This window comes from Chiloscyllium plagiosum, chromosome 28 (genome assembly GCF_004010195.1).
Source record: "Chiloscyllium plagiosum isolate BGI_BamShark_2017 chromosome 28, ASM401019v2, whole genome shotgun sequence".
Taxonomy (NCBI): Eukaryota; Metazoa; Chordata; class Chondrichthyes; order Orectolobiformes; family Hemiscylliidae; genus Chiloscyllium; species Chiloscyllium plagiosum.
The window spans coordinates 35,005,512-35,022,819 of NC_057737.1; the positions used below are offsets into that span (position 1 = coordinate 35,005,512).

General features: G+C 40.4%; 1 protein-coding gene across 7 annotated transcripts in view; it reads left to right on the top strand.

The window, feature by feature from the left end:
* The first annotated feature begins 345 nt into the window (after positions 1-345).
* The window catches only part of LOC122564109 (elastin-like), a 286,762-nt gene continuing 269,799 nt past the window's right edge, over positions 346-17,308 (top strand). For 3 of the 7 annotated variants that reach the window (XM_043718673.1, XM_043718674.1, XM_043718679.1), the window contains exons 1-2: positions 348-685; positions 13,950-14,024. In XM_043718673.1, coding sequence (XP_043574608.1) covers positions 622-685; positions 13,950-14,024 — 139 coding nt within the window. In that variant the 5' untranslated portion in view covers positions 348-621. Of the gene's footprint in view, positions 686-13,949; positions 14,025-17,308 lie in introns of all 7 variants that reach the window. The other 4 variants (XM_043718676.1, XM_043718680.1, XM_043718675.1 and 1 more) reach the window with 3 other exon arrangements.

Genomic DNA, 17,308 nt, shown 5'->3' on the forward strand with positions numbered 1-17,308 from the left:
ATAGTTCATTTTTTAATACCTGTTTACATGAAACAAAGGTCAACATAAAACTAGATACTTTTTTGCATTATATGTAGTCACTAGTGTAAATAACCCCTATGTAACTATCTGCCCAAATAAATTGGCATGTAAGTTTCTTACCAAATACAGGTATAGGTCAGGTATTGTATCAGATCTCTCCAAAAATGCACCTGACTCTGGGCCGGTTTGTCTCCTGTTTAGTTGAGACAACGTATAAAAATTAAATTGATACTCAAGCTGCAAATTAACTTATCTCCCTTCACATACTGTGATCCATAATGTCTGCACAATTCGAACTGCCTTATCTGGCTGACTTGCTGTCCTTTTTTTTCTAATAAATTCTCAGAGCGCACGCAAATGACCTGGCACAGAGAATAGACGCAACTGCCGAGATTCTGGCAAGACTTCTGCAATGTTGGCGGACTGACCAGAAAAAAAAAAGCCGCGGCGTAGAAAAGTCATCTGGCTACTAGTACCGAGTTGGGTCACTCACTAATTACGTATTGTCCACATCCGTCTCTTACAAGTGGCAATTAGGGTCAAGTGAATAAAAGCGCGTGGACTTACAGTGAGTTAGTATTTTGTGGAGTGGCCGGCAAGATGGCTACGACGGTCTTACAGGGATACCTTCTCATGATCCTAATCAAAACGTCTCTGCAAGGAGGTGAGCACGAATAGTGATTGCACTGTCTATTAGTGATTCTGATTAAATAACATATTGCCGGTGGCGATGTGCTCTACATTTACACTGAAATGTTGAGGAAGAATGTACTTTAAAAGTTACGCGGGCGGTCCTTGTGCTTCAGGGGAAATTGGATGAGTTTTGAAGATTTCTTTTTCTGTTTTCTGCTGCGAGAACTCTCTCCAACACTCTGATAAAGCACATTCTTCACTAAAGTTCAATCGCTTTCGTTTTAAAAAAAATTGCGGTAGAATTCCGATGGGATTGCAAACTACGCTCAGTAGTTACATTCACAAGTGTATATGACCTGCTTATTCCTTGCACATGTTTGCCCCTTACTGTTTCTCCCTTTTTTGTATGTGTTTTTCCTTGCCTCCCTTGTTATTACTATAACGTCTTTACTTCATATACCCTGTATGCGGCCTGGCTGGGTATGCCTTCTACTCCGCCCCATCAATGAGTGGATGCGCGCGCCTTCTTGCCGGAGTTGTTCGGTATTCCAGAACAGTTAAGAATTTATAACCCTGAATTGGCGTAAGACTGAAAATTATTTAAATACCAAGCTGATTGATGTTATAGTAATTACAGCAAATAGACAATTTAAACAAAAGCTTAAACGAATGAGTTTTTAAATGTTTCCCTACAGTTCATTTTATCACACTAGTGAACAATAACTGAGTTGTGGTGTCAGACTGACTACTTAACTCTAGAAGCTTCGTTTTCTGCAATCAGCGTACAGACTGTGTTCAGATAGGCGGTCAATTTTGTGTCAGAACAAGGAAATCTCTCAATCTCCGAGCTGTAAAATGCAAGTCAACGATGAAACTGATCAGTCCTCCACCAAATGTGACCGCGCGGCGCACAACACTGAGCTTTCCGGCATTCTTTGAGGTCTCTACTGTAGTGTCCTGCCAATTAGGCGCTCACGATTTAATTCGCTGTTGCATATGAGCTGGAATTGGCACCTGACTCCAGAAGCCCAAACATTCACCCGATTTAAGCAACCACTGACCCACCTGCTGCAACTTTTCCCAAACCTTTGAAAGAATTTATGAAGCATTTGATAAACCATAGAAATCATGAACCAATAAAGCTTATTGTGAACTTGTAAACGGTATGCAATCTGGTAAAACACTAATCGTCTATTTATTTTGAAGACAAATATTAGGAAACATTTGCAGCTCAGAATTGTCTACTGATGGTCCAAGCTGTTGTGCCCTTTCTTTAAAGGAATTGACTCTAATCCATTTTAAGATGAATTTCGGAAACACTACTTTCTTTATATTGCTTTAAAATACTCCAATTTATAATCCAACTGAAATTATATTCTATCCCACCCCGAAAGGTTTACTCTTTGGTATGGAAAGCTTTTATTTCCCCTTTCTGCAGTGATTTGATACACTTTCTACTTTTTATTTTAGATTTTTAGCTTTGGCAATTTATATTTCGATCCAATTGTTTAATTACAGTAAACTTCATTGTCAAAAACCTCACTTGTGAAGTGGAAACATCCACTCCATATTTTCAGTAGTTGCAAAGAGAAATATCTCAACTGAAATAAAATCAGAAGTCAATCTTGAGGAGCTAAAAATCTTAATGGCATTGCTATCTTTCACTGGAAATAATAAATACATTTCTTTACAACCTTTTTTTTCCCTCAAATGTCCATCGTTCTCACCTTCATTACTTGATTTTAGTTTTGGTCTGGATCAGAACAACGAAGGATGGCACTTTTTTAAAATCAGTCATTTGAAATTTTCGAAAATTTAAAAAGGCTGAAGAGCCAGTAAGGCTTCCCTGGCAGGAGGAATCAGTTCATGCAATCCGATAGAGGCAAATTCTTCTATTTTTGGGGTCAGTTTTTTCATTCGCCTACCTAATTATGTGGATTTGTTGCATATTTCTGCGCAGCAATTCAAAATGTAAACACGAATGTCTTGAAAAAAGTGGTGGTGTAAATAGTACAATATCGTCCAGAATAAAAACACAAATTGGTGATTGTTTAATACATGTGTCCACTTTTTTTAAACGCCGAAAGTTGGAAATGTAATCTTGTCACCTATCTAGTATCAATCTCTAGTCCAGTGTTCCTAAAGCCACTACCGTATCTCGGCCGGACAATCGAAATGTCATACCTTGTTGATTATTAAAAAAATGAGCCTTATAAATTTGTCCTGAACATTTAATATACGCAGGATTTAATCGCAACAAGCAAACTAAAAACTAGACTACGCTGTTACGTTACAGACTGAGTGATCTGAACCAACGCACACAGTAGTTTGGCGTGTATTGATTGACGCGCAAGGATCTTGAAGTATTAGAAAGCGGGAAACAGCACCGCTTTGTGGTATTTCTGAGGAAATTTGGACGACCCGCCCTAAAAAAACATTCAATCGAGATTGTATATGAGCCAACAGCTTCAACAAATGCTACATAAAATGTCCCTCAGCCGAAGTGCTGGGTTGTGCTATTTCTATACACGTGTCTAATTTCACAGGAAATCGCGCGATTTATAGCTTAGAAAGCACAATATAGTGCCCTAGCTCCAATGTCTTCAGATGCTTTGTTAATGATTTTTCACTCTAAAATGAATGTGACTGTTGAGTATTCAGTACCATTCACGACTCCCCAGAAACTTGATGTACTCTACATCCCAGTATTTATCACTGACCAGAAACTGAGCTTGATTAGCCAAACAAAAATGCAAGTCTAAGACTCCTAATTCGTTGTTGAGAAACTTGTCTCCATTTTCCCCAATACATGCTTACCACTCCAGGCACAAGTTTAAACTTGTCTGGATGAGTGCATCTCCAACAACAGAATGCACTATATCATACAAGATAAAGCATGTTACTTGATTCATTCAACATCTACTCTCTTCACCACATTGATAGCAGTGTATAACATCTACAACATGACTCCAATAACGCTTGTTCTTTTGACAACATTTTCCAAGATATTGCCTCTACCACACAGAATGACAAAGGAAGCAGATCTGTGGGAACACTTGCCTCCTGCTATCCCCTTTTTAAACCACTGGTTGGTAATCCAAGATGGAGGATGGAAAGAAAATTGTGACTGTAAGATTAGATTCGTTAGTGTGGAAGCGGGCCACTCAGCCCAACAAGTCCAAATTGACCCTCAGAGTAACTTATTTCCCCATGTTTATCCCTAACTAATATACTTTGGGCAATTTAGCATAGCTAATTCACCTGACCTGCACATCTTTAGATTGTGGGAGGAAACCCACAAAGACATGGACAATGTGCAAACTCCACACAGACAGTCACCTTAGGCTGGAATCAAACCCAGGTCCTTGGTGTTGTGATGAAGCAGTGCTAACCACTGAGCCACTGTGCTGCCCTAACAGCTACTCCTTTATTGAGGTATTTTAGATGTTGGAGGTGATTCCCTTGAATTGCAGGAGCAGCAATTACTACTTTATACGTTATTGCATTGTTCTGGAACTTTGGGAGAAATAAAGATCAAAACAACAGTCGTTTTAAAAGGAGGACGACCGACAAAAGGCAGCAACCACATGGTCAGTGAAAAACCACATGGTCAAAGAAAGAAACCTGCATTGCTAACTGACACAGCAGTGAATCTGCACAGTTACTGCCTGTGCTGTTTGAGTTCATATATCTCTGGACATCAGAGTGCATCTACAAAAAATTAACAAAAGCAAAATTCACAGCTGACCTTGGAGGAACTTGTGTGGGAGATCTCACAGCACAGGAACAGATAAGTGCAGAGCTTTTAATTTTTTTAATTTTCAGCATTGCTTCACATGAGGTCCACTGAAGATGTTACCTAATAAGGTGACAAAATGTCTGGAAATGAATCTTTCAGCTCAGCGAGCAAACCTACATCCAAAACCTCAACCTGAGCTACAAATCTTCTCAACTTGCTAAGTGGGTTCTTTCTTATGTTTTATTGAGATCTATCTCGATTACATTTTAAAAATAATAGACTGGTATTGCAGGAGTCTTGTGCCTATCCCCATTTCAAACAAGTATCCTGTTTTGGAAAATGTAAGGGGTGATTGACTCTCAGGGGAATGTAACATGAACAGCCAAGTTTCTGGTATTGAGACTCTCTAATGTAATAAGGGGTACGTCTGGTTCCAAGAGATCAATTCTGACTGTATAGTCAGAGGTGCAGACAGATGTTTGTGTGGCCAGCAGAGAAAAATCAGAATGGTGTGTTGCCTCCCTGATATAAGGAACAAAGATATCTCAGAGGGTATAGAATGTTCTCCTAGGGGAGAAGGACCAACAGGAGGTCACTTACACATTGGAACTAATGACATAGGAAGGGAAAAGGATGAGATTCTGAAGGGAGAATATAAAAAGGAGATCCTTGAGGGTAATAATATCTGAATTACTCCCAGTGCTGCAAGCTAGTGAGGGGAGGATTAGGAGGATACAGCAGATGAATGCGTGGATGAGGAGCTGGTACTGGGGAGAAGGGTTCATTTTTCCAATGATCTAAAAATCTCTTCTGGGGTAGAGGTGACCTGTACAAGGACAGATTGCACCTGAATTGGAAGGGGACTAATATACTGGCAGGCAGACTTGATGGAGCTGCTCAGAAGGATTTAAACAAGTAAGATGTGGGGATGGGACCCAGGGAAATACTGAAGAAAGAGATCAATCTGAGACTGGTACAGTTGGGAAAGGGAGCAAGTCAAGCAGTCGGGGCAAGAAGGAATAATGTAGAGAACAAGGTAGGACTGATAAATTAAACTGCATTTACGTCAATGCAAGAGGCCTAACCGGGAAGGCAGATGAACACCAGACATGATTAGGAACATGGGACTGGGATATCATAGCAATTACAGAAACGTGGCTCGGGGATGGACAGGACTCTTAGATTAATGTTCCAGGATACAAATCCTATAGGAAGGGAGGGCAAGAGGAGAGAAGTGGTGTTTTTGATAAGGGATAACATTACTTTGATACTTAGGATATTTCTGGGAAGTTATTTGAGTGGAACTGAGAAATAAGAAAGGGATGGTCAGTTTTATTGGGATTGCATTATAGAACCCCTAATCAGAAGGAAATTGAGAAACCAGTTTATAAGGAGATTTCAGTTGTCTGTAGGAATAATAAAGTAGTTATGGTAATGGATTCTAACTTTCTAGACTAGGACTGCCATAGTGTTAAGGGTTTAGATGAAGAGAAATTTAAGTGTGCATATTCCTGTTAGGGTGAAAGGAAAGGCTGGTAAGTTGGAAATGCTGGATGACTAATGAAATTGAGGGTTTGATTTCGAAAAAGGAAGCAAGCATATGTCAGGTATAGACAGGAGAGATTTGAATCTTTAGAGTATACTTGAGGGAAATCAGGAGGGCAAAAAGGGGACATAGCATTGGCAAATAAGGTGAAGGAGAATCCAAAGGATTTTTATAAATAAAGGACAAAAGGGTATGCTGGGAGTGAATAGGCTGCCTTGCTGATCATGGAGGGGTCCTATGTGTGGAGCCACAGGTGGACATGGTGGAGAGACTAAACGAGTATTTTGCACCAGCGTTTACTGTGAAGAAGGACATGGAAGATGTAGAATTTTGGAAAATACAGTACATGGTGACATCTTGAAAAATGTCCATATTACAGAGGTGGTGGTGCTGGATGTCTTGAAATGCATAAAAATGGACAAATCCCTAGGACCTGATCAGGTGTATCCTAGAACTCTGTAGGAAGTCCAGTGATTGCTGGGCCCTTTGCCGAGGTATTTGTATCATTGATAGTCACAGGTGAAGTGTTGGAAGACCTGGAGGTTAGCTATTGTGGTGCCATTATTTAAGAAAGGTGGTAAGAAAAAGCCGGGGAACTATAGACCAGTGAGCCTGACGTCAGTGGTGGGCACGTTGTTGGAGGCAATCCTGAGGGACAGGATTTACATGTATTTGGAAAGGCAAGGGATGGCTTTGTGCATGCTAAATTGTGTCTCAAACTTGATTTTGTTTTTTGAAGAAATAACAAAGGGGATTGATGAGGACAGAGCAGTAGACATGATCTATATAGATTTTAGTAAGGCATTCGATAACGTTCCTCTTGGGAGACTAGTTAGCAAGGTTAGATCTCATGGAATATGGGAAAACTAGCCACTTGGATACAGAACTGGCTTGAAGGTAGAAGACAGAAGGTGGTGGTGGTGGAGGATTGCTTTTCATGCTAGAGACCTATGACCAATGGAGTGCCACAAGAATCTATGCTGTGTACACTACTTTTCGTCATTTATATGAATGATTTGGAACTAAACATAGGAGGTATAGTTAGTAAGTTTACAGATTACACCAAAATTGGAGGTGTAGTACACAGCAAAGAAGGTTACCTCAGTACAATGGGATCTTGATCAGATGGGCCAATGGGCTGAGGAGTGGCAGATGGAGTTTAATTCAGATAAATGTGAGGTGCTGCGTTTTGGAAAAGCAAATCAGCAGGACTTGGACACTTATTGGTAAAGTCCTGGGGAGTGTTGCTGAACAGAGACCTTGGAGTGCAGGTTCACAGTACCTTAAGTAGATTTGCAGGTAGACAGGATAGTGAAGAAGGCATTTGGTATGCTTTCCTTTATTGGTCAGAGTATTGAATACAGGAGTTGGGAGGTCATGTTGCTATATAGGACATTGCTTAGGCCACTGTTGGAATATTGCGTGCAGTTCTGGTCTCCTTCCTATCAGAAGGATGTTGTGAAATTTGAAAGGGTTCCTTAAACATTTACAAGGATGCAGCCAAGGTTATAGGATTTGAGCTATAGGGAGAGGCGGAATTGGCTGGGGCAGTTTTCCCTGGAACACTGGAGGCTGAGGGGTGACCTTATAGATGTTTTTATAAAATCACAAGGGGCATGGATAGGATAAATAGATAATGTTTTCTCTTCAGTGGGGGAGTCCAGAACTAAAGGCCATAGGTTTAGGGTGAGAGGGGTAAGATATAAAAGGGACCTATGGAGCAACTTTTTCACGCAAAGGGTGGTGCATGCATGGAATGAGCTGCCAGAGGAAGTCATGGAGGCTCGTACCCTTCCAGATGCCTATTAAATGCTGTAATTGTTTGAATATGAAAGGTTTACATGGATATCGGTCAAGTGCTGACATATGGGACTAGATTAGGTTAGGATATCTGGTCAGCATGGAAGAGTTGGACGTAAGGGTCTGTGTTCATGCTGTACATCTCCAAGTCTCTGACTTCTGAATTGGAAATGTTCCTTAGCTGTGGTTCGGTGAAAAGCCTGGAACTCCCTCATTAACCCTATTCTGACTTGGAAATACATTGTTGTTCCTTCATTGTCATTGGGTCAACTTGCAGCATGTGCACTGCAGTAGTTTAAAATGGCAGCTCAACATCACCACCTTTTTTAAAGGACAATTAGGGATAGGTAATAGATACTGGTCTGTCAGCAACATCCAGGTCCCATGAGTGAATAAAAAAACTGTCTGTCTGTATACCTACAGTCTGTAAACTCAACAGTTCGGTAAGTAACTTGGTACTACTTTCACAAGGGCAATTAGGGTGGGCAATAATTTCCAGCCTTGCTGTTATAATAATAATAATAATAATTTGAGGTGAGATAGAGTTTTGGTGGTACAAAAAAGGTGGATATAGACAACATTTGTGATAGAATGGACATATGGATGGAAGATCCATCTTGTGGTCAAATGTTACACAAGATTGCAACAGTCTGCTTGACGCTTAGGTAGTTGCTAAGAAGAAGAATGCCAATGTTGACCAAGTAATGGAATTGAAAATGGGGACCGAAGATAATGGTTTTGGCTTTGCCAATATTAAATTTATAGGACCTCTTTGTACCAAGTGACTAAGTGAAGGGGGAAAGATAGCTTGCTTTGTCACCATCACCTGCTGTCAATAATGTGTATGGAAACAGATGGTGTTTTTGTAGTGTCCAGGGGTAGGATACATGTGGAGCAGGAGAGGGCCATGGGTGGAGAGGCACCAGAGGTATTGGTGTGTGAATAGAAGCTATTGTGTTTAATTATTAAAAATTGATATGCTGTAGCCCATCCAGCTGGACAAGAGTGAAGAGGCATGGAAAAGAAGAGTCAAGTATTTTCTTTCATACTCTTGTTGAGGAATGAAATATGAACGATAAATGATACTCCAATAGATTTCATAATTACTTGCTGTACCTGCATACTACTTGCCTTTTGTAATTTGTCCATAAAGACACTCCAATTTGTTTACATCACTGAGCTCTGAAATCTTTCCTTTTTCAGGTAATATACTTCCTTACTATTCTTCCTGCCAGACTGGACAATTTTATTCTTTCAAATGTACTTTAATTTGCCACTTTCTTCCACTCACTTAAACTTCTTTTTGTAACTTAACTTTTTTCTATCTGTCGTCTTGAGCAAATTTGGCGACTGTACCTATCCCTTCATCCAAGTCATTTTTGTAAATTATAAGCAGTTGAGCTGCAGGACCAGTCCAGTGGCACACCACTTTCTACATCTTTCCAAGTAGAAAAGAACTATGCATACCTACCCTGATTCCTGTTATCCAACCAAGCTTCCAGCCATACCAAAATGCTACCCCCCGACACCAGGAGACTTTATTTTACATAATAACCATTCAGTCATCTTATCAAATGCCTTCTAGAAACCTAATAAAGGGAAACGTGCAGAATTTGATACATAATTGGGATCAATAATGAAGTATGATTTTTTTGCGAGGGTACTATCTTCTGTGATTTTTAAGGTTTTGCATTGCATCATGCTGCTTGCCCCACAATTAAGTAATTTTAATATAGTACTAATGCTAAGTGGATTGATTTATATCCTTCTGCCGTATTCAACTTGGACCCTTAACTCCATGACAGCCATTACAGAAATTGTGCCTTATTTATGACAATAAAGATTGGGAGATTACAGCCATTGATTAATACCTAGCATTCCTTCTATAAGAAACAGCAGAATAAAATGCAATGAACACAGTAGGAGGATATCCCAAACTAGCAAGTGAAGAACAAGTAATAGCAATTATTGCTTTCAGCATTGTTTGTTTGATAATTGTGGGACGCTGTGTCTCAAAGGTCTGTTTCTATGCTGTGCATCTCTGACTCTGTATTTCCTTCTATATAAGCTCCTCTTTAATGAGCGATCCATAAAGATCTAATTCAAATAGACTTTCTTAGACAGATCAGTTGGCAGTAATATTATGTTCATCGAGAGCAGAGTTTTCCCATTTCTATTTAGTGTTTTGAGTAAGATTCACGGCTGTGGGTTGACATGACTTTTTCATCATGTAACCTTCCATTCTTCACCACATGCAACGGGACTATTGGGTACAAATCTCCAGGAATCTCCCAGCTATGGCCAAGAAGTACTTGCTATGGCCAAGGTTTTCTGGCTTTTGCACCTCTGGCTCGATACTTAAAGTCCAGCTGCACATCAATCTGAGAAATATCCCTCTCTCTTTTACTGTTCGCTTCAGCCTCCATATTCATCACATGACCCACAGGAAAGGCAAAACTGCACCCTGCTTCAGAGTCCTGGATGCATTGGTGGTTGGAGTGGTAGGGAGCCTAGTCCCTTTTTCTCCAGCTGACTGTCACAAAGTGATGTCACCAGATCAAGCCAGCCTGGATCAGCATTGTCCTGCGTGAAGTGGAACACCCAGCAGTGTGGCAAGGAGGCTAATAAGCTTCTGTACTTCAATGCAAGTGCTACCAACCTCTCTTCTCTCTCTTGCTCTCTTTCTCTGTGGGTCCAGCACTCCAAATACCTCTACAACTATATACTCCTCTCACCAGGGTTCATAGACTAAAAGTTTCCGTACAATATACATCACACCTGTTCAATACCTCTTATTCACCTCAAACACTCAAACTAATCTTTTTTTTTGCTTCCTACTCCACTGCAGCACATTACCATACTTCACTTTTCTCATCACTGAGGTGGGATAAATTCTCCCTTTCCCCTTCTTTTGAGATTCCAAACTGAAGATCTTTCAAAAAACCAAGACCATGCAGTCCCCTTTACCCCTCTAAACACTAACAACCATTTGTCTACCTTTATCTTTCAACTACTTGCATTCTGGAATGAGGTAATCAACAAGCAATGCAAATAATGTAAGTGAGGTACTGATACACAAGATGCATAGCACAAGGAAGCTAATTGATGCAAATATGCAACCAATTACAAGTAATGCAAAGTGAATTTGTCACCCGATCTTGCTGTGGCCCACATTGCTCAGATGTGTAAAAGATTTCACCTAAAATGTTTTAATGACAAAATGCACCATAAAACATCAAAAAATGATGCTGGGTCTATTTTGTTTATGTATATCCACCACCTACTCAGGGGTGGCATAAAAGCAGGAAATTGAAATTGATTCTTCTGCCTGACACACCTAATCTTAAATAATCAGCAACAAAGGATTTCAGTGAAAGTTTAACTAACTGTCCACTAAAGACAGGAAACAATAGTGTGGTGTTAAAACTTGAAGTTAATTGTGAGCAAAATCCCACTCTATTTCATCAAGTAATTCATTTCCGTTCTTTAAGTTTTTTTTCAAGATGGCCAAATAAGTGGATTGAGTCTAATTTTAACAAACTTCAATTTGGGAACTTCATGCCAAAGTAGTGTGGTGCTGGAAAAGCACAGCAGGTCAGGCAGCATCTGAGATGCAGGAGAATCAACATTTCGGACATAAGCCCTTTTATCAGGAAGTTTCCTGATCTGCTGTGCTTTTCCAGCACCATGCTCTCGACTCTGTTCTCCAGCATCTGCAGTCCTCACTTTCTCCAACTTCATGCCAAAAGATTGTATTTGCTGGTCATGGTGTGTGGCTGTCAACAACGTACTTTGGTCCAAGAGGAGGGTGTATTGGAAGGGATACAACGTAGATCTGGGCAGTTACCTGTGTAGCCAAACCGCAAATAAAAAAACTGTGTTCCAAATCATGTTTAAAAGTCTGTCTGTCGTAGAATGTGTACTGTTTAGACTCCATATTTTCATTCTTTTAATGTAATTATTCACTGATCTTTGTTTTATTTAAGCAAAAAACTGTGGATACTGGAGATTTGAAACAAAAACAGTGGCTAGGGCCTCCAGACATGTTGTCTGCTTGTTGGGGTTTGTTGCTGAGAAATCGGTGGAATGTGTTCATTGGGAACCCGTTCTTTTTGAATACACTATATAGGTGATTTTCCTCTGCTCTGCGTAGCTCCTCGTAGTGCTGCAGTGTGTGGTGGCTTGTTTAAATAATGCCCTAATGCAGCTTCGTTTGTGGATATTGCAATGATTTGTTTTTGTAGTTCAGTATTTGAACCGTATGTGTTGTTTTCCCATAGATGCTGGATGAAGTTCCCCATTGGCTGTTTGCTCTACTGTGACATGTAGGAATAGCAGTTTTTTGTTGTTTTCTTCTACTTTAGTGAATCTTATGCCAATAAGAGTATTATTGATGGTCTTGAAGGTTTCCTCTAATTTGTTTTGTTTAGTGATGACAAAGGTGTCATCCACAGCGGACCTAAAGTTTGGGTTGGATGGTTGGCAGAGCTGTTTGTTTGACTCTCTGCATTACTGTCTCTCCTAAGAACCCTGATATCCGAGATCCCACGGGTGTTCCGTGTTTGTCTCTAGGTTTTGTTGTTGAACTCCATCCACTCCACCCAAGAATTCCTGAAGACCATCAAAGACACCAAGATAGAGGATGAAATAATGGTCTCCTTTGACATAGTCGCCCTGTGGAAACACTGACTACATTATTAGAAGAACCAAAGACACGCACCAAACACCACCAAAACTTAATCAGCAAGGACAATGTCAGCAAGCTGGTGGACCTATGCGTTACTTCACTTTCAACAACAAAATCTACAGACAAACCAACGGAACACCCATGGGATCGCCGATATCAGAGTTCTTTGAGGCAGTAATGCAGGGACATGAACAAACAGCTCTGCCAACCATCTAACTCAAACTTTGGATTTGCTACATGGATGACCCCTTTGTCATCACTAAATGAAACAAATTAGAGGAAACCTTCAAGACCATCAATAATGCCCTTACTGGCACAAAATTCACTAAAGAGGAGGACATTTCTAAATGTCGCAGTAGAGCGAACAGCCATTGGGGAACTTCAAACTAGCATCTACAGGAAAGCATCACATACTGAACTACAGAAGCAAAGCTGCATTAGAACATTATTTCAACAAGGCACCACACACTGCAGCACTGAGGAACTATGCAGAGCAGAGGAAAATCACCTATACAGTGTATTCAAAAAGAACGGGTTCCCAATGAACACATTCCACCGGTTTTTAATTTTTTTTTCTCCAGCAACAAACCCCAACAAGCAGACAAAACACCTCCCAGTTACCCTAGCCACTCTCCCCTACATCAAAGACATTTTGGAAATGACTGCCAGACTACTCAGACCTCTTGGCATCATAGTAGCCCACAAACCTACCAACACACTAAAACAGCAGCTAATGAACTTGAAAGACCTTCTACAGACATCAAGCAAAACTAATGTCATTTACAAACTACCTTGCACGAACTGTAACAAACACTACATTGGACAAACAGGCAGAAAACTAGCTACCAGGATACACTAACATCAACTAACCATGAAAAGACATGACCCACTCTCTCTAGTAACCTTACATATAGATGAGAAAAGATACCACTTCATCTATCCATCCCAGGACAGGCCAAACAGAGACACTCTAATTCCTAGAAGTATGGCATTCCAACCAGAACTCTATCAACAAAAACATTGACTTGGATCCCATTTACCATCTCCTGAGAGAATCAAATGATATCACCAACCCAAGGAAACCTAAACACACAAATAGGAAGTGGGTTATGTGCTTTATCCAGAGGCTCACTGATGATGTTACTTAGTATGCTGACAATGTCTGAAAATTAATCTTCCAGCTCCACAAGCAACCGACATCCAAAACCTCAACCTGAGCTACAAATCTTCTCAAACCTCACTAATTTCTGTTTTTGTTTCAGTCATTATTGCTTGCTTGTTTTGCTCAAGCTATTATAGTTTCCTTCATTTCCATTTAATCTTGGAATATTGTTAATTATCATATTACCCATTTTAGTTTTTCAAAACAGTGTATTCTGCATAAGATATGATCTGGCTCATTCAGTATTCTCTGAATGCATCAAGCTTTTTTATTAGCATTGAACAAAGTGGAAAAAAATGTAAATTTGGTTTTGTTTTGAAGAATTGGAAACCATTTTATAATTCTCTTTATGGTTTGTTAGGTGTTCCTGGAGCAGCTGGAGTTCAAGGAATACTAGGACGCCTCTTTCTTCCAAGTTCATATTTTCGCAGCACTGGTAAGTGGTGCCTTCAGAATGGTGCATGTAGGTTTGCTTGCTGAGCTGGAAGGTTCATTTCCAGATGTTTCGTCACCCTACTAGGCAACATCTTCAGTGGGCCTCAGGCAAAACACTGATAATTCCTGCTTTCTATTTATATGTTTGGGTTTCTTTGGGTTGGTGACATTTCCTGTGGTGAAGTCACTTCCTGTTTTTCTCAGGGGGTGTTTGATGTGTCTAACTCTGTGTTGATAGAGTTGTGGTTGGAATGGCATGCTTCGAGGAGTTCTCGTGTGTCTTTGTTTGGCTTGTCCTAGGATGGAGTGTTGTCCCACTCGAAGTGGTGTCCTTCCTTATCTGTATGTCAGGATACTAGTGAGAGAGAGGGTCATGTCATTTTGTGGCTAGTTGATGTTCATGTATCCAGGTGGCTAGTTTTCTGCCTGTTTGTCCAATGTAATGTTTGTTGCAGTCCTTGCATGGTATTTTTTGTTTGTAACAAACACTACATTGGAATGTAAATTTAATGTTAATTTTGCAGAGGTATTTTCTTGAGCTTCTTACAATGACTGAAGCTTCCTGATGTAACCTATTATGACCAAGTTTCCCTCTTTTCAGTCACTTCTGTTGGCCACAAAAACTTAATGTTCTTAGCATGCAATTATACATCACTTCAACTCCAATGTAGTTTAACTTTTTTGGCATAAACCAATAAGGAAACAATTTACCAGGTTTTCTTGAACAAAAGGAAGAGCAATTTTATTACTTGTTAACTGTCACAATGGATTAACAAAAACAACCTTAGCACATATACACGAGTGACAGTTTCAGAAATCACATTAAACTGCCCAACAAAAATGTGTCTGGACTTGGTACTCTTCCAGAATCCTTAAGTAGGTCAGCTAGACAATCAATGGTTCATGTACCTCCTGATAGGACTGCAATGCAAATGTTGAGTTATAAACTGCCACAGAGACTGGTAAACTCTAACAAAGGGGGGCTTGGTGACATGACTCTGTGTATGCCAAATCCAACTGCCTTTCAATCATAATTTTGAACAAGCAGTTAGTTAAGGGGTTGGTGCTACTTCATATTTACTGACTAAATCAAAACCCCCTAACTCCAGACTATGAAAGAGGAAGTTCTGACCTTTGATTGATTTGCTTTTATTTTAAAACATATATGTTTTAGACTATGTATGGAACTTCCCATCCTCTTTAACCAATACAATGAAGCAAAACTATTTTTGTAATATTCCTCAGAAGTAAAGTTCCTTCTAAAAGGAAAAACTTTGATCTTGAAATGCTGCCAGTTCAATCTTCTTTCTTTCACTTGAAGAAAGCCAGGTTATTTTGAGCAAGTTACTTCACAATTTGGGGACCTGTGGAACAGCAGTGGCAGGAATTTCTTGAAGTAATTCAGGAAAGACAGCAGAGATTCATCCCGAGGAAAGATTAATCATGGCGTAGGGAGGATGAGGCAACCGTGGCTGACTAGGGGAGTCAGGGATAGCCTAAAAGCAAAAGCGAAAGTATATAATGTGGCGAAAGGCAGTGGGGAAACCAGAGGATTGGGAAGCTTGCAAAGACAAACCAAAGTAAAAAAAAAAACAAGGAGGGAGAAGATTTAAGTATGAAGGAAAGTTAGCCAATAATATAAAGGAAGATTGTAAAAGTTTCATTATATAAAGGGCAAAAGTGGACACTGGATTGCTGGAAAATGATGCTGGAGAGATAGTAGTATGGGAAATGGCTGAGGAACTGAATAATTACTTTGTGTCAGTCTTCACTGTGGAAGACATGAGTAATACCCCAAAAATTCAAGAGTGTGAGGGGACATATCTGAGTATGGTGGCCAAAACCAAGAAGGTGGTAGAAAAACTGGCCTGAAGGTGGATAAATTACCTGGACCAGATGGACAACAGTTGAGAAAGATGAAGAGATAGTGGAGGCATTAATGGTGCTCTTTCAAGAATCATTATCTGTGAGCTGGTAGCGCATCTGACTCCAGATCAGAAGGTTGCGTCTTCAAATCACGTCAGGCTCACTGAAGTCAACTTGTGGGCAGCATGGTGGTACAGTGGTTAGCACTGCTGCCTCACAGCGCCAGAGACCAGGGTTCAATTCCCGCCTCAGGCAACTGTGTGTGGAGTTTGCACGTTCTCCCTGTGTCTGCATGGGTTTCCTCCAGGTGCTCTGGTTTCCTCCCACAGTCCAAAAATGTGCAGGTTACATGAATTGGCCATGCTAAATTGCCTGTATGTTGGGTAAATGTAGGGGAATGGGTCTGGGTGGGTTGCTCTTCAGAGGGTCGGTGTGGATTTGTTGGGCCGAAGGGCCTGTTTCCACACTAAGTAATCTAATCATTAGAATCAGGAAGGGTCTCAGGACTTGAAAATCGCTAACACGACATTCCTGTTTAAAAGGGAGTAAGGCAAAAGACAAAGTTACAGACTGATTAGTCTAACCTCTGTTGTGGGTAAGGTCTGGAATCCATTGTGAAGGATGAGATTTCTGAATAGTTGGAAGTGTATGGTAAAAGAGTAAAGTCAGCATGGTTTCATCAAGGGGAGGTCATGCCTGACAAATCTAGAATTATTTGAGGAAGTAACAAGCAGGTTAAACCAAGGAGAGCCAATGGATAATATCTACCTGCATGTCAAGAAGGCCTTTGACAAGGTGCCATACAGGAGGCTATTTAGTAAGATAAACGCCCATGAAGTTAGAGGCAATTTGCTAGTATAGATAGAAGCTTGGTTGTCTGGCAGAAAGCAGAGGATGGGGATAAAAGGGTCCTCCTCAAGATGGCAGTCGGTGACAAGTGGTGTTCCCAACACTGACCCTTGTGGATCATATCTTTTTACTTTTGACATTAATGATCTAGATGAAGGAATTAAGAGCATTCTTGCTAGATTTGCAGACCATACAAAGATAGGTAGAGGGACAGGTAGTGTTGGGAGGCTGCAGAAGGATTTGGAAAGGTTGGGAGAGTGGGAAAAGAAGTGGCAGATGGAGTACAACACGGGAAAGTGTAAGGTTGTGCACTTCTATAGAAAGAATAGAGGCACAGACTATTTTCTAAATGAGTAGAAAAATTCAGACGTCTAAGTGCAAAGACACTTGGGAGTTCTCGTCCAGGATTTTCTCAAGGTCAGCTTGCAGATTGAATCAGTAGTTAGGAAGGCAAATGTATTAATGGCACATTTTGAGATGACACTAATATAAAAGCAGGGATGTACCTCTGAGGCTCTGGTCAGACCCAATTTGGAATATTGTGTGCAGTTTTGGCCTCCTATCTCAATG